The sequence below is a fragment of the Podarcis erhardii genome, assembly GCF_964252035.2.
Source record: "Podarcis erhardii genome assembly, chromosome: 6".
Lineage (NCBI taxonomy): Eukaryota > Metazoa > Chordata > Lepidosauria > Squamata > Lacertidae > Podarcis > Podarcis erhardii.
The window spans coordinates 54,632,082-54,656,443 of record NC_138510.1 but is presented as its reverse complement, the minus strand read 5'-3'; the positions used below and the strand labels follow the sequence as shown (position 1 = coordinate 54,656,443).

Genomic DNA, 24,362 nt, shown 5'->3' with positions numbered 1-24,362 from the left:
GAGGGGATACTTTCAGGAACAACTAAAAAAGAAACAAAGAAACGCGTATATGTGTGCACGCACACGCAAACATATACACACACAGACAGAAATCAAGAAATACCTATTCTCGTTTGGAAGTTCATATAGATACAGTATATGGATTCATGCATGCGATACGCGCCCGAAAGGAGCTTCTTGTAGGTCTCTGTCCTTTCTGCGATTGCTTGCAAACTTTTGGCCGCAGAAATGCTGCTACTATGCTGGCACTGTTTGGGAAGAGGGCAAGACAAAGCAGCACAAAGCCGAAGCCCTGTGGCCCCCTCCCGCTTTTGTGGACAAGAGTCCACTTCCTCAGGTGCAGTCTAGTTGGCAGGTGAGAGTGTAGTAGAGGAAGCATCTTGCAACCGGGGATGACATATATCAGCTGAAAGTAGACCAGTCTGCAGATGATGCCACTTAAACCTGTTCGTCTTTAAGGCGCCAAAATAACGTTTTTGCTGCGATGTATTTAGGCTTCCATCCTGTATCCGCTTACCCACTGAAAATGGACTTCGCTCTGAATAAGACATGCCGAGTAGTCCTACCAACGACCCTCGGAGGTACTTACTGGGGCGAATCCCCTGAAATATAGCGGCATTTACTTTCAAGAAAACGTATACAAGATTATATGTAAGCATGACTTGAATAGACCATCCCACAACTATGTTTACCCAAGCACTTTCTGAAGCATCGCTCGAAGCCTAGGTATCTGTTATCACTAAGGTAACAAAAGGAATCACGCCCCTTCCTCTTTCCACTTTCAGACTCTGCGCTTGCGCAATAGCTCCCTTGCTGCGACCGTTTAAAACAAAGCCATGTTTTTTTTAAATATCCCTCCCACAAGAGGTCCGCGCGCGCGCAACGGGCCTTAGTCTCATTTAGGGCTTTTGGATTGGTTACGGAGACCTGCTGGGCGGGTGCAACGGTTTTGATTGACGCGATGTCAGCGATTAATAGAAGGGGTCGCGAGCCACGATTGGCTGGGTGGACCTCGCGGGAGAGGGATCGCTGATTGGCCGCCCGTGCCGCCATCGGAGCCGCCACAACAGGGAGGAGGTAAGAATTCGGTTACATCTTGACCGCCGCGCCAGGCTCTCGAGCACCGAGAGTGCGTTGGCGGCGCGTGGAAAAGGGGGCTCTGGCGAGGAGTCGTGAGGTAGGTGGGGAACCGCTGCACCTGAGCTGGGTGGCTTTTCTCTGCCCGCGTCGCCCGCCGTTTCCTTTCCGCCCCTTCGGTTCCCTGTGCGCTTCCCTCATAACTAGCTCCCCCAGCCGCGCCTGTCTATTAGACCAGGTGTTTCCCTTTTCAAATAAGTTGTCCGCCCCCCCCCCCCATCTTTAAAAACACAGAGCTGTGTCCACGAGCAAGTCAGCGTTTCTGTCTCCTTATGTCACAGCTTGTGGGCCTCGTGGACGTTCAATAGGTGAAGTCCCCTCGTCTCCCCACCTGCCCTCTGCCTGGGACGCGGAGGATGAGTTGGGGGAAACATGGCTCAGATCCGTGTTTTTCAGTGTATCGCCTTGGGGAAAATCCAGAGCCGCAGCTGTTTTATCTACTATTAAGGTTTTTCCCCCAACATCATCATCATTATTATTAGGTATAAACGGCTCACCGTTATGAAATAGCACAATAGTATACAAAAATAAGAATAAAAGTATATGCCAAGAATACTGGCAGTTGTAGCAGTGCACAACACCAGAAGGACTAGCACATGGGTAGGCAAACTACTCAAACCTTGAATTAAATGGGTCTGGGAGGGGGCAGTCATAAAAATTGAGGCAGTTAATATTTGAAATTAGGGTGATGTTGCCTACCACCCAGTTATATAAAATGCTCATAAATTAATATTCCTCTAATACTGATCACTTTTGATTATGAATTGGCTCAAAAAAATGCCACTTTAGCCCATCTTTTGGTTGCTGGCTACCTATGAATTTAATAGGATTTCAATACCGGTAATTCACCACATTAAGCTGATGATTGCCAACTAGTATTTGACCTGTGGGGGATGGTTCTGGTGACCTGGTGGGAGGGAAATCTGAGAGCAGTGGTTTGAACTAGCATTGCTGTTTGCTTTCTTGAGTGCAGTGCTTCTTTCACTGGGCAAAATAGACAAAGCCCCCAAAGACCACTGAAGCACAATAAAAAGTGATGGTGATCTTAAAAAGTAGAAATCTTGGGCAGGCAGAAATGAGCAGGTCAGATGGATGGAGTTTTGGCTACCAGCTATTGGGGAGTGTAGAATCATTCACCGCTGATTTTCAAATACAGATATCTTTCTATTCTGAAAGCAAACTCTTGTTTGCTTTAAACAAAAGTTTTTGTTTCATAAATTTTAAATTATGACTGTTAGTCACCTTAACTGTGATTTTGAGCAGTTGGAAGAAACAGTAGAACACAGTAGCAATAACTTATGCTGGGGAATGAGACGGTTATTGAATTTGTGCCTTTAAAATGGTGTTAGCCAATGTGCCCTCAAGATGCTGTTGGACTACAACTTCCATCAGCCCCAGCCAGAATGACTAGTACTAGTCATCAGGAATGATGGGACTTGTAATTCAAGAACACCTGGAGGGCACCACATTGACTACTTGTTATTTACAAGTTCCATGGTCAATAATAGCCCTTCCACAAAATTGTGATAACCATGATAGAGGTGTACTGTTCATCCGCTGTGAGAACAGGATGTTGAACTAGATGGCCCATTGGCCTGATTCAGCAGGCTCTTATGTTTTTATGTACGTGGGTATTATGTACATGGGCATACCAGACCTAGCACTGGAATAATGTAAAAGTAAAACTTGAGAGCCAAGATACAACTATTTGACTAGAAAAAAAATGTTGCTGGTAGGTTGCAGATTAGATGTTGCAAGTTAGACAATAAATAACTTCCCTTGATATATCAGAAATGGAGTATGCTAAAATACTGGTATCAGACACGATTACTTCGCGGTACTTAACTGTATCTTTTATCTTATTCCTGTTCTTGCATTTTCTCAGAGGGTGAAGTGATCAAACGGATGCTTAAAGCCTCATGGAACTAATTTCACCTGTGTCTCAAAACCAAAGGTATTATTGCAGAAATTATGATCTCTTTCAATATGAATATGATTTACAGCCTGTCACATGAGGGATCCAAGTCACACGTCAGCAGCATTTCCTATTTGTTCAGGTGTTTTTATGTTTATTTCCTGAGGCCCTGATTCTAACTCAGTCACTATAAAGGCAAATAGAACAGAGTACCCTGAAGACGTTGAAAAGTATGGATAGCTAGAAATTGTATCACTGCTTGTTAATTATAACAGTTCAGTCCTAAATGTGTCACTGATATTTATTTTATTTTTTAAAGTTAGGTTCTGCCCTACCATCTAAGGAACCCAGGACAACATGATATGTTCCAGTAGCTTGGCTTTGTTTACGTGTGTAACAGTAATATGTATCTGGTGCATGTTTATTCCTGATACAGTCATACCTCGCGTTAAAGTAGCTTCAGGTTGAGCGTTTTCAGGTTGTGTTCCAGTGACCCGGAAGTAACAGAATGGGTTACTTCTGGGTTTCGCCGCTCATGCATGTGCAGACGCTCAAAATGATGTCATGCACAGAAGCGGTGAATCGTAACATGCGCAGACGTGGGTTGCGTTCTGCTCAGGATGCGAACGGGGCTCTGGAACAGATCCCGTTCGCATCCAGAGGTACCCCTGTAGTTGATATTACTTGCTGGTGTACTCCCTCCTCCTTTCCCCTCTACTACACCAGTTTGCCACTGTTACTTGGGAAAACCAGAGGTGTGGGCTGTTTTCCTTGAGATAATCATATTGATATTCATTGACTGTGCCACATGTGTTTAAAGCCTTGCATGCACTCGAAGCAGTCCAGAGCTCTCTGCAAGTTAGCTCCCAGCCTGGCAGCATTTCCTGACATGACCATGTGGGCAACTCAGGAATTGTTGCTAGTGTGGAAGACAGCATGAGAGCGCTGCACTACTTAAACATAGTGGTTAAAGAAAAATAAAGCTCCCCTCAGGTAACTTGTAATGTAAAATAAGGCAAACACAACCCTCCACCCCACAAAAAAGGAGCAGAATTGTCCAAAGCTTTTTCCCATTGCACTGTTTTTGAGGACCTATTTGATTTCCTCAGCCCTTGCATGATTCTTTAAAAAGACTATTCAGCTCAGTCCTAGTATGCCCTGGAGTTTTAAGTTGAGTTTGTGTATGAAACATTCAGCACTGCTTACAACTGGGTTGAATTAAGCTGAAAGTGTTCTGTTTGAAATGGCTTCTTTTGCAAAATACCATATAAGTAGTTAATGGGTGATATTCAATTAAGTCAGAGTAAACCAATTGAAATTAATGCACATAACTAATTTAGAGCCATTTCAGGAGGTCTACTCTGCATAAAAGTTAGGTGAATACCACCCACTGCTTTGCAATACATATATTTAAAGTGAATATGAAAAACCTACATTTTCCATCTTAAAGGAGCACACTCCTACCATGTTTAGGGAAACTTTTAATGTTTGATGGATTACTGTGTTTTAATATTTTGTTGGAAGCTGCCCAGAGTGGCTGGGGAAGTCCAGCCAGATGGGTGGGGTATAAATAATAAATTATTGTTGTTGTTGTTGTTGTTGTTGTTGTTGTTATTTTGGGAGAATTTGGTAAACTTGTCTTCTGCTTATCTCCAACTGTGCCCAAATAAAAAGTAGTAAATTTGTATGTCTTTTCAGAGGTGTTTTGGGGAAAATGGTGCCTTTCAGCTTTCCTGCATCAAAATGTGCACTTTGGAATCCAGCTCCTGTTGGAGAAAGCATTGTCTCTCACCTGTGTTATAGGTATGGTGTCTCATATAGATTAAGAGTTTTTCTTGCCCTGAACTGTTTACTCATCTATCAATAACTCTTCCTCCAACTCTGAATCCAATTGTTATAATACCATGGAGGTCATCTAGTCCAAGTCCTGTTTAATGCAGGATGCAGCAGCAGTATTATTGACAGATGGGTGACTACCTGCTGCTTATATACTTCCAGTAAAGGGAAGCCCAGTACCTCCATATGAGGTCTGTTCCATGTTTGAACAATTTTGTACTGTAAGGAAGCTTTTATTAAAGTTTTGCCAGTAACTGCTTTCCTTCAATTTTACCTATTGGAACAACAAATCATACAGCACCCCAAGAAAAGACATTGGGCAAGTACAAATTGTATTTAGGGCAGAGAAAAAGGTGTCCCTAAGAAGCCACAGCTAATACTGTAGTTTGCGCTTTCTGTAATGTGGCACAAGAGTGACATAGTTGATTTTTCTGCCATACATGGAGCAAGATAATTTCAGTGAAGTGTAATGGTTTTTTTAAATCAATAAACAACTCAGAACTGATTGACTCAACTATTTTCTATGTAGTAAAATAAATCCAAAATTTGAGCTTGGGAAAATTACTAAAAATAATTACAATGCATCATGGTTGCTTTTCGACTAATAACACATAAATGAACAATTTCAAACCTAAGCAACTTTTTCAAGGTGCTTCTCCAATTTTTCCCACATCAATTCTTGCTTTCCTTTTTTTTTTTTTTTTTTTTTGTAACATGGATCATTTGTATTTTGTGGCAGTAGTGAATTATTCTTTGAGATAACTATCAGTCTTCGTATACTTAGAAATAGTAAACCTAAGTACTGAAACTTTAATTTGTGTTTCTTCAGAAATCCTAAACTGATAATGCATGAGAAAACACTGCGACTGACCCATCGTCATGCTAGGCAGAGTAGAAGAAAACCCTTCACATGTTTTCTGATTGGAAATCTTGCAGTAGGTGAAGGTAGGTATCTTGTTAGAGGCCATTGCCATTCTATTTGACTCAACAAATAAGCCTTACAGCAGTGTGTCTTTATAACATGATTATTTTGTGAATGATACCAAGGGGTGTAAACATGAGCCTGCCTTACATTGTTGGGCTATTGATCCTTCTAGGCCAGTGGAATCAGCATTGCTTTCTCCAGATGTTGCTGGACTACAACTTCCAATGTCCCTTGCCACTCACAATGTTGGTAATCCAACAATATTGGGGGTGGGGGTCCCTCTTGGTTACACATGTTGTATCTAAATATTGTCTCTCCTGATGGGCAATGGCTCTTCAAGGTCTGAGGTGACTTTCCCAACCCTGCTGCTTGAGATCCTTTCAACTAGAGATTACGTTCGACAACTGAGGTTTCACTGTACAGTGATGGCATGTTGATGACTATTTCACTGAACTGTGCATTTTGATGTTTGTGTTACTTTAAGTACAGGCAAACCTGTTTACAGTGTTACCTCAATGGTCTACTAGTCTATTGTAACTGGCAGTGACTTTGTAACCTCAGGAAAATATCTTCTGTTCTGCTACCTTATGTCCTTTTAACTGGAAATGTTGAACCAGCAACCTGCTGTATGCAAAGATGACTATCACTTAAATAAGACTTCATCAAAATTACAGCTGTCTAATTACTTTGGGCAGGGTTTGTGTGAACCTTGAAATGTGAGTGAGCATCATAGTGCTGGATAAGTCTAACAAACGGTCTTGTTTTAAGCCTTGGTGAAATTTGGGATCAGTGAGCCATCTTCATAGAATGTATTCTAACTTGCCTAACTTCTCTGGCACAGATGGTGAAGGTGTATCACTAACAATAGATCGTTTTGATCCGGGTCGTGAAGTAACTGGTGGCTTGGGGAAAATACCAACAGCATCGCTTCCTGGAGATTTTTTGATTCCATGTACTGTTAGTGCTTGGGGATTTTCATCTGGTGATGTCATAGTGCACAATTCTGAAGATTTCAGCTTGGCTTTTAAGGTAAGAAACTTGGGACCCTTATTTTAACACAAAGGTTGTTTATTGAATAGCTGCTGTCTTTCTATGTTAATATCCATTGGCTATTCTCAGTTTGTCCCGGACAGTGGTAGATGCTTAGACATGAAAAGCTGTATCTGGGTGTAGCTTTTTTATTCAGTATAAGTTTGGAAATGGCAACTGTTTTTCTTTAACATTCCCTTCTGTTTATTTCTGTTTTCACTCTCTCACATCTTTTTCTCTGGAGCACTCTTATAGGAGAGGAGAAATAAAATAATCTCCATATATCACAGCTCTGACCAGCTAAGTTTCTTTTCAGAAGTTTAGATGCCTAGCTTGAAAAGAATGCCATTACTGTTCTTAAACTTTGAACAAACCCTGCTAACATGCTTCTGTCTGAGACTAATCCGGACATAATTTTCCCCTACAGATACTGCAACAGAATTTGAACAGTCAAGATTCTTTGGAACCTTCGAAATTGCTGACTTTAAGAGTTCACATTTATTCCACAGAAGATATGGACAACCTAAACTTTGACTTTCACTGGGCAGCTGTTACATTTGCCAATGCCTTAAAATACACTCCTGTGAATTCTGTTCCAATAATTCCTACAGCTCTTGCTAGAAATCTGAGCAGCCACATGAGCATTACACAAGTTCAGGGTACCTGCAAATGTGGGTATGTTAAGCTTCATTGCTAGTCACTTTGGCAAATTTCAGTTGTCTATATTGTTTCATTTGGTCTTGGAGTAAGATATATCAATGCATAATTTCTAAGGAGACTTGGAAAGTAGCTTCCAGTCTCTTTAAATCATCCAGTATGATTTCCAAGTTTTCTATATAATTGACTACAGCTAGGGGAGTTTCTTTGTTTTGAATATAATGATCTGGCACTATTTATAGACTCTTTTCATCAGTCACAGCTAAACTGTGCTGTATTACACGGACTCTCTTTTGTATTATTAACTGATGCAACCTTCTACATCTCACTTTAAATTACTGACCTAGCATGAATGGATTTATTTATTGTCATGTGGAAGCTGCTGCAAATGCAGCTTAAGACAGTGTCTGTAACACACTAATATTGTCTACTGTGTAAATTGCCTGTTACCCTGTGAACAGTTTGATGGTCAGTATAGTATGTTGACTGGTATTGAAACTCCACACAGTGGGAAAAATACACTTAATAAGTCACATGAAATGCAGCTTTTACACATTGTGTCTCCACCTCGCGGAAGACTTCTCAACAGCTCTAGTGTAAGAATTGGCCTACACAGAGGACTCTTATTTTCTATTGGATTTTGAAATTAAAGCTGGTGCTATACAAACAAGTCCAGTTATTTCTTTCAGTTGATATATAAGTCAAAAGTTGAATTTGTGTGCCTACTCTGGTATTAGAAATCAGGTTTTCCTTGACACACATGTCAGAACATACCACCTATAGTTTTGTGTATCATTATAAGAGATGTCTTGTGTGTTAAGTTCTAGTATTACACTGTGGATATAAAATGGTTTTAAGATAGTGGAAGCGCTTCCACAAGACACCGTATTTTCACCAATCCCCTTTCTATCAGTTGCAACCCTATGCTGAGGGTCCTTTAAACTCACAGAAGATTGGTGGGAGAAGGCACAGGGGGCTTTATTGTGTAGGATGGGTCAGTGAAAATCAGGTGTCCTCCTTTGCAGAAGCACTTTTTCTAGCACAGGGGCACCATTGGATACAACCAATATTTTAAAAGCATTTCACAAGTTCCCTGCATCAGTAACATGCCTGATTGTGACCAATGAAAAACGTAATCCTCAGAAGGATTTTATGGGGTTTTTTTAAGGCTAGCTTTTTGTTGACTCAAGTGACTGAGACAGGTTTTCAAACAGTTTGGATTTATTTTTTTCTTATTTACAGCTATCTTACAATGGACCAGACCAGAAAACTACTGCTAGTTCTTGAATCTGATCCCAAAGCTTATACTTTGCCACTGATTGGCATGTAAGTATTTAGATGAAGTATGAACCTTTCCTCTGTTTTTCTTTCTTTGAGCTTGGCATTGTCCAGAAAAGCAGAATGTTTTAATATGTACTGCAGAAATATTAATCTTAAACTGGATAACTCAGTTTGAGTAAAATATATATGCTACATGAGCATCAAACCTATTTTTTTTCTTCCTTTAGTTGGTTGAGCGGAATCTCTCACATCAACAGTCCGCAAGTCTGGACTTGCAGCCTGCACTACTTATTCAACTCTTCAATTCAAGAAAGGTGATAATAATTAAAATGAACTTTTCTCAATAAATGATAAATACACACAGGTCCCACCACCTGCAAGCTCGCTATCAAAAAATCATTTATCCACATTTAGAGTTATGGCCAAACCTCACTATATGCCCCACAGATTCACTTATCCAAACAACTTACTTCTTTACATCTTGGTTTTTTTGTACTTTGCTGGTTGATGGCAGCCATTTTGGAGCAGAAACCACAGAGAATGGGTGTGTGAGAGATTAAACAAATCAGAGAGCAGGACAAATCAGAGAGCAGGAGATTGCTTGATTGTCCCAGTCAGATCTAAGTAGATTAATGTAGGAAGAGATAATGTTTAAGATAACCTGACTCAAACCATTCAAAGATGATCAGCAGCACTATCAACAACAGAATTACATGCTCCCCAGAACTAAGTGAGCAATATGATTTTCAGGTAGTGAGCTGGGCAACTTGCTGAAGATGTGAACTGGACTTAGTTTAACAACAAAGCACAATTGCTGAATTATATTTGAAATATGAACTACCCCTTTGCTTCCTGTTCTTGTAGGTGATCTGATGGCATTTGTTATATTAAGCTTTACCATTTGAATTCAATTTTAAAAAAATATTTATTTCCTTTGAATTCAGTACATCACATTGCCAAATGATTTTTTTTATTTATTGTTTCTGTTTAATGAGTGTATTTTAATTTATTTTCTTCAGGGTACTTTCAGAATCAGGAAGTTTCCTTGTAATTCTTTATTCTCTGACGCATAAAGATCCAGAGTTCTATGAATGCCTTCCTTGTGGTGGACATACTAAACTAGGTTTCCAGCTACTTACAAGCAAAGAAACATTACGTTGCTTCAAAGTAAGTTGCTTGATTTCCCTACTTAAGTTGGCTGTGCAGCTACAAGGGGGTGCTTGTCAATGGTTGTTTATCACAGGGGCAAAGTTGGCCCAGCAAGCCATTCCTGACTCACCATTCCCCATCCCTGAAGTCATATGTGATGTCAGGTGTAGGCCAGGTACTGGCATGGCTTTAAAGCAACAATCAGGAGTTTATAGTGAGAACAGCTTCAGAAGACTAAGAAACAAATAAGTACTTCAATATCTCTGCCCATGCTTTTTGTTCAGGACTGTGAATGTGGTAAGCTTGTTCTAGCAGGCAGATTCCCTTTGGGGCTCATTTCTCTGTGTGCCAAAATACTTGTGTACACTAGATCTGGTGCTATAGCTGAGGATTTGCTGTATCCAATGATCCTCTACCTCAGTGGTTCTCAATCAGCTAAGTACTGTGTACCCCCTGTTTTTCAGAAGCCAAGGCATGGACCCCCTACTTTTGAAAATGTTGTCCCAGCACCAACATGTCCCAGAAGACCAAACATGTGTCTTCTGGGCTGTGCTCCCATGTGAGTCGTATGACCCAAGTAAGAGCACAGTCCCCAAATGGGATGTCCTGGATAGTTGATGGGTATGTGCCACAGATGTCCGCAGACCACCAATTAGAAACCACTGCTCTAGCTCTTAACCTCTACTAAGTACCTGCCTGTTTAACATTAATCTTTACTCCAGTCCAGGGTCCCCTGAATATAAAAACTCAAAGGAAGCAAGAAGGTAGCACCAGCACTAGGGTTTGTTTGAAGAGTTCTTACATGACTTTGGTTAGGATAAGTTGTGTGGTAATTGTTAAATGGAGCTTACTGACTACATTTACTTCATTTCAGAACGTGGAGCCATCAGATAAATACCATATTCAATTTGAACTAAGTTCAGAAAATAAAAATGCAGAAGTGGAGTTCTTCAGTAAAATTTCAAAGAATATTTCCTTTAGCAGGTGAGACCATTTTCAAATACTTATGCATTTAATCAGACATTTTTGTTTTCTATTATGCAATCAAAACATTTTCTATGTAATACAAAACTCAAAACTTGATTTTAATTTTTTTTTAGCCCATCACAAGGTTCCTCAGCTAGTAAACTTTCTGTTAGTGATCATGACTCTGGTGTGGAAGAGGATGCATCCCCAAGACCATTTCCCCGTCCTCACCCAGTGAGTCAGCAGGTATCTCCAAGATTTAGTATCTTCAAGTTTTTAGAGAAAATATCAGTACCTTTGTGTAGTTGGTAGGAATTCTTAAGCACTCAGCTTCTGCATCAGTGCTGCCGGGATAGTTGTATTCCATGCTCTTACCACCAGGTTGTGCTGTGGTGCTGTTAACCCTTTATTGCTGCAAGTACATGTTTCAGATTAACCTTATAAAGAAACCTCTTAAGGAGACTTCATATTCTACTGTGGGAAGCATGTAGACCAAATAAAACAGCTGACCCATAGCCCCATTGTTTGACTTAATTTACTAGGGAGGTCCTCTAAAAGCACATTGAAGAAGGGAGAAGAAATAATGGTTGAGCTGTACAGATAGGCTTCTTAAGAATGCAAATGTTGATTGCCTTCAATTTTTCTGCTTCCTAAGCTAAAGATGGAACCAATGACTGTCTCTTGATGTAGACAATAACTGTGCTGGTAGTGTTTTTATAGAGAGACTTCTATGCACTTTGACAAAATAGAAACAGTGTTTTTCTGCAATAGCTTTTTCTTTCCATTTGAAACACTTGCACCTGTGCATCTGCCTACAGTACATGTATAGTATCAATATTTGAGGTTCTATTAACATGGCACAAGGACTCCTATTTTGGCAGGGCTTGGGATAATATCTTATTAAAGGTCTCCTGGTAGAAGTAGGTTTCCTTTACAATGGGGTATGACTTACATAGTGATGTCTGCTTTCTCTTTCTCCATAGTGTAGTGGAAGCTGCTACATCAGTTTCTCAGGTGGGGGAGGAACATTCCAACTAAATTGGTAACATAAGAAATGCATAGATCAACACATATTTTAAGTTTATATTGTCCTCGTTTCCAGATGACAGAGATCCAGCCTTCGGTTCCTGAACTGTCTATTGTGTTTGATGGCATCTCTACAGAGTCTATGTCAACATCCAAAAATGTCATGGTGATGGATAAAAAACCCCAACCTTCATTGGGACATCAACCTGCTAAGATGGCATGTTCCATAGGGCATCCACCCCACCAACTTCAGAGCTGTGATTCTGGGAAACAAAGCTTGGGTTTCTGTGCCCGAGAGCCTTCTCCAAGGCAGTTACCAAACCAGATAAAGCAGAGAAATTCAGTTTTAAAATCTTCCAATGGAAAGAAACCTCCACTACAACAGCAGTCCAACTGTGGTGTAGTTGGATCTCAAGCGAGAAAGAGCTCTGGGTCTTCTTCCTCTTCTTCTTCAACTCCTTGTAGCGGGTTCTCTCCCAACACCTCTTCCCACCAGCTTGGAACACCAGAACAACATTTGGCAAATAATGAGCCTACACAAAGCAAAGGAGAGCTTCCTTTTAATGGACCCTCAGGATCTAACTCTAAACAATCTCATTTAGTTTCCCAGCCTTCCTGGCACAGCTGTGCTTTGTCATCTCCACACATGAGAAGACCCATGGAACTTCGGATACCATCTCAGAGCTCACCTTGCTGTCCCCATTGTGTCTGCAGCTGCCAGTTACGTGACCATATGCAATACAGTCCAACAAATGTTTGGCAAGGGATGTCTACAGTGGGTTCCAGTCACACACCTGAAATCCAGTCAAGTAGTTCCCAGGAGAGTACACAATTAATGTTTCATCAAAATACAGAATATATAGATGCTTGCTGCAACCCAGTGTGTCCCACAAGTAGCCCTATGAACCTTGGCCATCATGGGATAGTGGGGAAGTTTTTCCCCCATAATGATGATATGTCAGCTACAGTAAAGAGTTCTTCAGACCCTGGCAGTGCACAATCACATGCAGTGTATCCGGCTTGTGTGCACACTCATGCATCAAAGTTGGGACCCAATAATGGAATAATGAACTTACCTTCAGATGTTTACAAAATTCTTGCTGAACAAGATAAGCAGATCAAACTGCTACAAGCTCAGGTTTGTTGGGTTAAATCTATTGTGTACGTGCTTAGAATTTACTAGGTTCATCACAGGAACATGGTCTTTACACTCATGGTACTTATGATATTATCAGATTACAACTTTGGTCTTGTGTACTTGTCTGTTAATAAGTGGCCTCTTCAGAGCCTAGTAGAAATATGTAGTGGGTTAATACTATGTCTTTTAACAGTTTCACATAGCTCGTTAGCTATGCTTTCAGAATTAAGCTGGCTGGTTTACTAGTCAATTTAGTGAGCCATTAAGTTGTTTGGAATTAAGTTCAGTGCAGAATAGAAACCAACTAGGTTTTAATTAATGAAACTCAACTGTTTTAATAGCAATATGTGCTTTTCTCCGTTCTACAATTAGTAGTGTTGCATTTTTATATAAAGAGGACTTAAAGATGCTGCCTTTAATCATCTTAAAGAAAGAATAGTTCTGTATTCATAAGAGACAAATTGATATGACAGTGATATTTACTAATTACTTTTCCCACTTTTATTATCTTGGCAGCATAATTAACACTGATCTTACATGGTTACAGATTCAGCGGCTTTTAGAAGCACAAACTCTTCAGCCCTGTTCAACCAAAACTATAGCAAACAGTAGCATACAGTCTGAGAAGCAACTAGAATTTGTTGCCATGGAAACCCAATCATCCACAGGGTTACACATGAAGAAAAGTGTCAGCATTGCAGTGAGCACAGGTATTGGTTTATTGTACACCTTATTGAAGTTACACTGGTATAACTCAGCAGTGGGAAAATACCTGACATGGGCGCCATTTTAGCTGTTCAGAGTCTGCTCTGCTGTCTTCCTATTTGATCCAGTAGTGTTGTGCTGTCTTCCTATTTGATCCACTCTGCTAACAAACTTGGGTCCTGTACCCAGACTGTTGTATCATGGTAGATTCCAATACAGTATAGTATGACTGAGAACTGAATATTAATTGCTTGAAAGACTGTAAATTTTGTGGAATAATTAATGTGATTGAGTTGGTTTGCTCACAGCAGTGTTCAAATGTTAAAGTTGTGGGGGTTTTTTTAGTGCAGTGGATCTTGTCTTGCTAAAGAGAAGTTACTAATGTGATCATCACAGCCTCAAATCACACTTCAGTGTGTTGTGACTTCAACTACTTTTGTTTTGATGGCTGCTGGTAGAGTCCAAAACTGGTATTATCAAGATTACCAAATTTGTATGAAATGCACAAGCTCATCATGTTGTGAAACTGCCCATGAGAGGACTGCTAATATTTGTCATTTTCAGTTACTTAAACACTGAGTGTCACATTAACGAACTGCTAGTAATTGCAACAAGCTGTACCAGTGATTTGCTATAATGCATGAAGTTGATGGACATCTGGGACTGGGATAGAATACACAATACATGCAGAGACAGAGAGTGGTGCCACCAGCCTAGCTAAATTCAACCAAGGCTTTCTTCCTGTTTTACTTTAGGTGCTAGTTTGATGTGGAATGCTACTTTGGAAAATAAAAATGAGCATGTGAAACAAGATGATGTTGAAATATCCAATGAAGACATCAATATTTCTATGAACACTGAGAAGAACAGGAGTCAAGCAAGCATTGCCTCTTCATTAAATGCTGTTGACATACCCAGTTTTGTGGATAGTATTCATCTTGTAGAAGGAGCTAGTCAACCCTCTGGACTCCGGTAAAAAAACAACCCTCGTTTAAATTCCCCATACTTTAATAACCTACATATACTATGTTGTGTGGAACCCATCTGATCTTTCAGGAGTACACTGGTGGAGGCATACAGTTCCACATTGGTTTGCCTCAGTTCCCTCCCTTTGCCTTCAATAATGCATATTTGTAAAAGAAGTTGACCACAGTTGGCAGCCTTGTTTGCCTGAGCTGAAGTAGTTTGTATTATTCACTTAAGTTCAGTAATCTCTCATTCATCATTGTTTTGTTGTACGTCTGCATTTCTCTGCTCAGCCTCAGAACAAGCCATTTTATGTGTGTTTGTCACCTGTCAGAACTAAAATGTTAATTCTAAGAATTTGGGTTGGTTTCAAAAAGGCTATTTTCATTCCCGCCCCCCAAAAAGTGAGTCTAATTGACTTTGTATTATGTTCACTGTTTTAAATAAACAGTATAGCAGCTAAAACCATGTAGAACACTGACTGTAGCAATGAATTAATCAGCAAAGATTCTACAATATATCTACAGCCACTCAAAGTTGTGCATCTTTAGCAGATGTTTTCCTCCTATATGACCAGATACTGCAGACAACTTGCTTGAAATGCTAATGACTGAGTTAAGTGGCAGCTACAATGCAGCAGTCCCATTAATCAACCCTAACTTCACTTTTCATGGGTAAAAATGGATTGCTTATTTGTGGAGGCGATGAATTAAAAAAAAAAAGCATGCCTGCCTCACTGCAACTTCATGTGCAGCTTTACTGATGACTAGGATCTCAAACTATAGAAACAAGTCATGGGCATACAGAACTTACTTTAATCAAGCAAGCAATCTCTTGATGAAGCTTGCATCCCAGTTGCTAAAAGTGATTTTTCACATATTGAGCTTTCAAAAATTTTCTGAGTGATGAAAAATTACTTCTCTGGCAGTAACTGATAACCTGTAATGACAGTACATGATTTAATCTTATCTCTTTCAACATACACAATTGATTACTTTAAGCTGCATCATTTGAATACCATTAATACCTATGTTGCTCTTTGGGTCATTTGATGATCTAGCAGGCATTTTGGCATTAATTATCCATGTTTCTAGCCTTAGCTGTTAAAATAGCAGTTCTTGTTGTGATCTGCAAATATGCATTAAGTCTTATTTAATTAAGGGACTCTGCATAATTCTTTACTGTGCAGTAAATGTACAGGTGTTGCTAACTTGGTTGTTTGGTCGAAACTTACTCCATCAAGGAAGTGCTTGAGGTTTGGGAATGACAAGAGTATACTTAAGCGGCATACTTTTTTTCTCCATTATTGAAGTTATTCCAACTTGTTGTGTAGAATATGGTTGAATACTCATCGTAATACAGCTTTTGCATTTTGCCATGGCATTGCTGATAATGACCATCCCATTTTATAGCCTTCACACTAGTATTGACCTACTTTCCCACTTCTGTTCAAAATCAACTCATTTGAATCTTCTCTACTAATTCACTATTCTCTGCTTCTAGTAGTGGACCAGATGCTGACTCAGGACTTCCCCCAATTTCATCAATGAATGAAAGTGTTAGCATGTGCATGCAGACCAGCCCATCAGAGAGAGCTGACAGTCATTTGGTAGCAGTTAATGAACAAAATATTGAGCATGTTATCACTTACCTTCCAAATGCCCCACCAGATGACCAGAAGTTTTACCAGGATATATTGGTAAGTTATTTTGATGTATCATTCCTTAACCCAATGCTTCTTAGTGGTATTAGCAGAGAAGCTACCAGGCTTTATTTTTTTAAAAAATGCAGTTTTTATAAAACAGATTTGTGTTGTCCAACTGTTTATTGAGCCTTCATGTTTCATTTTACAGTTCATAGTAGGCATTTCTGATATTTTGCATGCCAGAATAGTTTTTCAAGATGTAATTCGTGTATCTTTTAATTCAAATAATATGTGACACAACAATAATTTAAGATTGCAATGACTGGGGGTGATATCTAAGTTGTACTTTCCGACTCTGAGTATGACTTGGTCAGATGTCACTCTGAGTATCTAAAATGAAATTTCATTATGAAAAAAGTTCTGATCTTCTGTGAATATTTGATTGGCCTTGACATACAAAACTATTCCCTAGCATGCTAAGTATGAGACTGCTAATATCCTATAGCTTTGATTAGCTTTTTCTACAGTTCTCTGTACCTTCCTTTCTACGTTTCCTTAGGGTCAAGTGAACCACTTCTTGAAGGACTCTTCTGAAGAAAACAGTTCCTCAGTACAAAAGGACATTACCAGCAGTGAATGTACCACAGCTTCAAAAATGAACAAAACAGAAAGAAGAGGCTCAGTCAATCCTGATCCACTCCTAAGTGATAAAGATATTGTTCTGAATGCAACCTTGAAACAACTGAGGAACCTTGGAGTAAAATTTGACTCTCCTGACAAGATGATGAACAGTGCACACAAAGTAGAGAATGCCAGGTAGAAAGATTGCTCTAAATAAAGAACAAAAAAGTCTGACTGAGCTTATAAATGGCTTCATCCCTCTAAAGCGGGGATGGGAATCGGATATTCTTCAACAGTACAGTCAGTGTTCAGAGATGATGGGAGTTGTAGACGACATCATCTGGAGGGCTTCCCATATCCATACTCCAAAGGGCCAAAAATAATGACTTTTGTGGGTAGGGATGGATAGATCAGTCAATTCATGTTGGTGTCCTTTTCGTGCTTGTCATTTTCACATGTGTATGTTCAGAGGTCTATTCAGGCTCAATCCCACAATAATCTAAAATCGTTGTAATCTGCATGAAGATTTTGGTTTTTCTCTTTCTAAATATGCATTTTTAAGTGCATTGTATCCTAAAATATGCATTGATACACTTATGTATCATGTAACTCAGCATTTAGGCAAGAACATAATCTAAAGCAGGAGACAGAAACCCTTCCACCTGTCAAAGTTGACCTATGTGGGAGGGGTCTGCTTCACCAATCCCAGTCCTACTCAGAGTGGACCCATTAAAGTTAGTAACTTAATAACATGAGTAACTTAGGTTCATTAATTTGAATGCTTCTACTCTGTGTAGGATTAGCATTGGATACAAGCATTGGTAGTTTGAATTGGCATGCAGTCTGTTTCCAAAGGACCCAAAAAGCATTTATCAATGTTGTCTGAGTTAGTAAGCCATAGTTAGCAGCTACTATATCTGTAGGACAAAACTAGGCTTCCAAAGACTGACTTACAGATAGGTAGCCGTGTTGGTCTGCCATGGTCAAAACAAAATAAAAAAATAAAAAAATTCCTTCCAGTAGCACCTTAAAGACCAACTGAGTTAGTTCTAGGTATGAGCTTTCGTGTGCATGCACACGAAAGCTCATACCTAGAACTAACTCAGTTGGTCTTTAAGGTGCTACTGGAAGGAATTTTTTTATTTTTTTATTTTGTTTTGACCAAAGACTGACTTGTCAACCTAAGCTTTAAATACTGTCCTCGGCTCCTTAGCTAGTAGGATAGCCTATCTTTAAAGTACATTGACATTTTGTGACCTGATGACTACAATTAGGTAGAATAAGGTACGCCCTGTATACTTACTTGCATCAAGTTAAAATAACTTTGTTTTTTCTTTGTTTTCTTCTAGCATATTGGCCTGTATTAATCCTGAAGCTGTAGTCCCAGGTCTAAACTACATCTCTTTTGCTAATGTTGGCATGAGTGGCTTAACTCCCAATGGAGTAGATCTGAGTATGGAAGCAAATGCTATTGCACTCAAGTACCTAAGTGAAAGTCAACTGTCACAGCTTTCTCTGAGTCACTCAAGCCAAAAAAATTCTATGGCTTCATCTGTACAGACTCTCTTGCACACTAATACTGATAAGACTTTGGTGGGCTTTGGCTTAATTTCCCCAAGCAATATGTCATTTGCAACCAAGAAGTACATGAAAAGGTATGGACTATTGCAAAGCAGTGATGGCAGTGATGATGAAGAGAAAGAACAGACTGACTACAGTAGAGGAAAGAACATAAAACCTGTTCTGCAACTCAATTTAAACCCTATTTTAGATGGTTTTAGCTGCCAGAAAGACCCCTACGAAAGAGGAAGTGAGAGACTAGCTGTTAATCCAGCACATCATGAATCTGAACTATCTAGTACTCATCTGTCTAATCCAGAGGGTCCCATATTAAGAAATGTTACAAATGCAGTCATTCCACTTCGAATCCTTCACCAGTCAGATGAGAGCTCGTATCCATTTTTTAAAGACTTGAAGCCCCAAATGAAACTTCTACCTGGAAAAGCAGAGTTTACTCAGCATCCTGACAAAGAGAATCTAGATAATCAAATTGTATCTGAAACTCATCAAGTTCCTATTGTTGATAATTTAAAGCAAGTGGACAACATGAATTCAGTGGGTACTTTCCTTGATGTACAAAAACTCAGACAGTTACCCAAGTTATTTTAACCTGTCTGATTTATTGGCAACCAACACCTTGCAGGACTTTTCAATACAAGTTGAACCAGTTTTCTGTAGTTCAATTTAATCAAGAAGCCACCAACTCTTTTCAAGTGGTTTTGGCAATAAACTAAATGGGAGGAAAGGGTTCAATGTGTGCCTGGTGTGATGGCTTGACTGTCATCTCAAATATAAATATTTACACCTTTATGTTTATTGATGTGCCTTTATGCTCTTAAAGGTCAGCAAATATATATGTAATGGGACATACTTTTTAAAACATATGTATGAATTTTGTAAAATGGACTTTGGCAACTTACATCAATGCTGAAGTGGAAAGGGGGTTTAGGACGAGATTATCTTGGTTACTCAGTTTAAAGCATTAACCTTTTTTGAGTCCATTCAAGCATTGGAGTAATGCACTTCATTAGACAGCTCCGATTCTTACACAAATTTGAAATAAAATTTCATAATGTTTACTATGATCATGAAACAAAAACAAGGTCAACCAATGTCACCCTTATCTTGTTTTTTGTCTTGTAGCATGAACATGAAGAACAAATGCTGGATAAATTGCTGAACTGTTTATCTATTATTTGTGTTTGAAATCATTAACATTTTTTGAATGTCTAAATAAAATGTACTTGACACTTATGTTATGCAGACTTGTTATACTCAGGGTTTTTTAAAAATTAAATTTGGTTTATTTTATTTCTGTGTGTGTTACCATAATAGTTGTAATTCATTATCTTCCATGAAGGCCTAAGGTCTTTTAGCCTGTTTTACACTGTTTTTTCCAATAAAAAATTTGGAATGATATCCATCATTATGCACAGTGATGTCCCTCACTTCGTAATATTTTTGCTGGTATATGCAGAGTGGGGACCACTGAATGTGGTGGGGAAATCCATTATATTAGCTTAGCAGAAGTTACATACGACTCTTGGTAATTGCCTAAAACAGGGTTCTCAAACTTTCCTAGGGCCACTGGAGAAAGCTGAAAATTACTAAAGTCTACTAGGCACAAATTGGCGATGCAGGGCCAGAACAAGCCACAAAATTTAGGTGGAGTTTGACATACAGTGGTACCTCTAATTACGAACTTAATTCGTTCCGGAGGTCCGTTCTTAACCTGAAACCGTTCTTAACCTGAGGTACCACTTTAGCTAATGGGGCCTGCTGCTGCACCGCTGGTGCATGATTTCTGTTCTCATCCTGGGGCAAAGTTCTTAACTTTGTACCACTGTAATTAGCTGTCAGCTATTGATATCCAGTCCCTCTTTGGAAATTGCTGAATTCTTTACCACAGCAATTTCCCTTTAGCAGGAAGTTCCATACTTCAGCTTTCCTCAAGCTAAATACAGACATTGGCTGCAGAGGTATAACTCCCCCCCCCCTTTCTGCAAAATCTGTTCCATAAGCTTTACCCCACCTCATCTTCGTCTTTTACTGTTCCTTTCCTTCGTGCACTTTTCACATTCATTTTTCCCCTATGGCAACTTAATTCTCATCTCCTTCCTCTGTATTCCTCCATATTTAAAATATTTATTTTATGTGACAGTGGAGAAATACCTTATCTAAGGTGTTGTGTAAAAAGAACCTTCCTTTCTAATTTCTTTCACTACTACCTCTGGCCCTGCTATTCCAAGTTGTGTTCCATGGTGCAAAAAAGTGAGGTTGCCCCTTTGGTATGGGGAGCATGGGTGTGAAAAGGACTGAAGTCTCTGGCAACAACATTTATGCACCTGAGATTCATCCCTATTATGGCTGAGGCTGGAATATTGATGCATGAGACGGTTGTCTATGGTTGGATGTGAGAGATGCTTTTTCCATTGAGACTGCTGCTGCTTGCCATCTGTTCTGGCACTGAGACTGCCTGTTCCTCTACCCCAATCTGTACTGTTCTTAGAATCCTCATTGCTTTTTTCTTGCATATTTCCTGTGTCCCAAGAAATGTGTAGCAAGTGTTTTGAAGAGTGCAGTGGGAGCTTGAAGACCCTGCCAAAGGGGAGTTTTGAATGGAGGTCAGTTAAGATGGGCGGGGTATAAATAATAAATTATTATTATATTATTATTAAGATACCAAGTGTTTAGCCACTGATTAATAAGCTTAGAATTGCATTGATTATTCTATCACGGCTTCTTGTAGATATGCTGACAGACCCCCACTCTGCCTCTGCATCTTAAAGCTGAAATATTACTGCATAGTGTACCAGCTCACAATTCTGGTGATCTGCAAGTCACCAGGTGCCAGCTGGTTCCTTCTGTATAAGAAGATATATTGCAGCTCAAGGCAGTGCAGTCAAGCTCTGGGAGTGCCCAAATGTGACTTTTCAGGGGCAAGGCTGCAGCACTCTGCACATGCTCGGAGCACTATTTTGCCCATTGTGGCGAGGTCATACGGGAGCGCAGACACCCCTCCGGCCTAAATGGAGCTCTCTTAGGATCTTGTGCCGGGTTAAGGAGGGCGAGACGTGACTCTTAATTCATCCCCATCCCGCGATCGCGTCCTTCTGCCGCCTTCGTTTTCTCTCCTCTCTGGCGAGAGGAAGTGGCGCTCGTGTTTCCCGGATGCAGCGTGCAGGACAGGCCCGGCGGACAAGTCGTGACTGCTCTGGGGCTGATCTTCCTGGCTTCCCAGCAACGTCGTGAGCGCCTCCCTGGGGAGGGGGAAGCTCTTCCTCGGCCTCCTTCCTCCGATCTTGGAGCCTGGGTTAGAGACGTCAGGCGGCGGCTGAGTCCCCTTGAAGCAGCATCATTAGGGAAATCCTCACGTCTAAGGGAAGCGGGCCTAATCTGCTGATTGGGCTCTTTGTATTTCCCTGTATCACGAAGCCCTAGTTCCCCCTTGATGTCCGGATGACTGACAGACCGACTCCCGCGTTTAACGTTAGCTCATCGCTACTCCGTCTTCCAGTCTCTCCCCTTTCGGTCAGCCACTTTCGGAAAGATAAGAAGCGCGATAGAAGGGGGAGGAGAGATTGCTGGCTTGTTTTTGTTCTCATTACAGTGGTACCTCGGGTTACATCGCTTCAGATTACAGACGCTTCAGGTTACAGATTCCGGCGCTAACCCAGAAATAGTGCTTCAGGTTAAGAACTTTGCTTCAGGACAGCAGCGGGAGGCCCCATTAGCTAAAGTTGTACCTCAGGTTAAGAACAATTTCAGGTTAAGTACGGACCTCCGGAACGAATTACGTACTTAACCCGAGGTACCACTGTATTATTATATCATCATAGAATTGTAGAGTTGGGAGGGACCACGAGGGTCATCTAGTCCAACCCCCTGCAATACAGGAATCATTTGCCCCATGTGAGGCTTGAACCTACGACTCTGACATTAAGAGCCTCATGCTCTGTCAACTGAGCTAGCCAATCCAATGTTTTTCCTTTTGTAATTTTATGTTGTAAAAGATCTCTTAATGTCTGAGATCTACAGTAATACCTAATAAAAACATGATAGCAAAGTTGCAGCGTGCTTCCCTGGGGAGCATTCCAAAAAGGAAGGGGCTACCGCAGAGAAGGCCATAAAAACCACGCATTATAGCATAAACTTTAGTGGACTGAGCGCATCTGATCTGATGAAGTGGACTGGACTCTATCAAGCCTTATGTCACAACCAATGCGCTCGTCTTTAAGGTGCCACAATAATCTCCATGGTTTTTTGCGGCAGGAGACTACCCCGCTAGAAGCTGGAAAGTAACAATATATGTTGTATTAAGGACGACAATGGATGATTTCAAGCCAATCTGGCTGAAAGCATATTTATTACGGGGCAGACGACCATTCTTTTAAGGTTGCTGCCACTTTCGGGTTTAATTTTCATGGGGGACCCAGTCGGAATTGGATTCACAGGACAAGGGCGCCTCTAGATTCGCAGCATAGCGCCTGTAGTTGATGTGTAGTGTGGACGTAAATAAAAGGCCCAGAGGTTGTATTTCATACGGTGGAACTCTTCTAAACTGATTCGTCTGAGTGTAAACAGCATGATGATCTCAAATACATCACGCAGAACAGTCTCCTAAAACTATCAGCCTTGCCTTCCTGAGTCGCACCGTGTAGTCCAAAATAGTCTGAGGAGAGCAGGCTGAAGCCAGCTCCCCAAAGGTAAGTGGCAGACACAAAGCAAGTCTACTCCTGCTCCTGCGTCGTCCCCTACCCGCTCACCCCGATTCCTGGACTGATTTAAGGGCCCTTGTTCTGCAAAGGAGCTGCGACAGCCTTAAAAAGAAACCTTGAGCGCATCCCTAAGTCATGTCAACGCCTATTAATGACCCCCGGAGTCACTTCCATTTTCCATCCTTTTATTTCAAGGCAGCTGGGACGGGAATGCTATATCTGCATCGATCCCGAAGGGAGGTAATTACTCTGCAGTAGTTAACCGGGAGTACACTTAAACGGCTTCCCACCGATTTGAGATAAATGCACCGACACAAAAGGGCTTCCATGTATTCCAGATTAACTGTAGCTGTTTTTCGCCTAGTTCGATGCAAATGAGAACGCGCCTTGCACACCTACGACTCTATTGAAAGGAGAGGAAATTTGGTTTGGAAATGTGACATTTACTGCTCATCGATGCTCTGTTAAAATGAATGGGACGCACATCCTGCTAATACTTGCTTAGGATCCGAGAGGATAGACGGGAATAAAAAGGCTCTATTTGTTTTTCTTCCATCCACCAGCCCTCTGGACTTTATGGATCTTAGCTCCGTCAACTCAATTCTGCATCTAACTCCAGTGATCGTTCTGAGTCCCTTTCCCAACCCAGCGCCTTAATGCCCACCCCCCTCCGGAATATTAGCCCATCTCCTTCCCATGAAAAGGTTACATATTTGACGGGTTATTAAAAAATAACCATAACTGCGCACTTCAATGAGCTTTTATTCCTAAATAGCACCCCCACCTCTGATTTCCTTAATTGCCCCCACTTCCCTCCGTCGAATATCAAATTAAACCAGCAAATATCGCTAGTTTATGCCCACACATTTTATTTATTTCTTTATTTATTGGCTAGGGAAGGATTTTTTATATCCCTTCCCTTTGTTTACCCAGTTGTACCAGACGTGCTGCTCCCCTCAGCCATTTAGTTACACGCCCGCACACTTCTCCCCCTTTTCAATATCTCGATCCATTTTATTTTGGCTCATTAAATTAAATTAAGAGCCGAGTAGGTGTTCCATATTTAATGCCGGGTGTGCGGTGGAGGC

The 24,362-nt window shown here is 40.5% G+C and overlaps 1 protein-coding gene across 5 annotated transcripts; it reads left to right on the top strand.

The window, feature by feature from the left end:
• The first annotated feature begins 912 nt into the window (after positions 1 to 912).
• Positions 913 to 19,979, top strand: STIL (STIL centriolar assembly protein). Of its 5 annotated transcripts, none has more exons than XM_081868224.1 (17): positions 913 to 1,177; positions 3,023 to 3,091; positions 4,751 to 4,855; positions 5,718 to 5,833; positions 6,655 to 6,842; positions 7,270 to 7,517; positions 8,742 to 8,825; positions 9,008 to 9,094; positions 9,800 to 9,947; positions 10,804 to 10,913; positions 11,030 to 11,129; positions 11,998 to 13,059; positions 13,607 to 13,769; positions 14,520 to 14,736; positions 16,234 to 16,429; positions 16,935 to 17,191; positions 18,346 to 19,979. In XM_081868224.1, exons 2-17 carry the CDS (start codon positions 3,057 to 3,059, stop codon positions 19,163 to 19,165), a joined length of 3,936 nt encoding a protein of 1,311 aa, XP_081724350.1. In that variant the 5' UTR covers positions 913 to 1,177; positions 3,023 to 3,056; the 3' UTR covers positions 19,166 to 19,979. The 5 variants fall into 5 exon arrangements, with proteins under 5 accessions (XP_081724350.1, XP_081724347.1, XP_081724346.1 ...); XM_081868221.1 differs by having other exon boundaries at positions 914 to 1,077; positions 11,030 to 11,141; XM_081868220.1 differs by having other exon boundaries at positions 914 to 1,177; positions 11,030 to 11,141.
• The last annotated feature ends 4,383 nt before the right edge of the window (positions 19,980 to 24,362 follow it).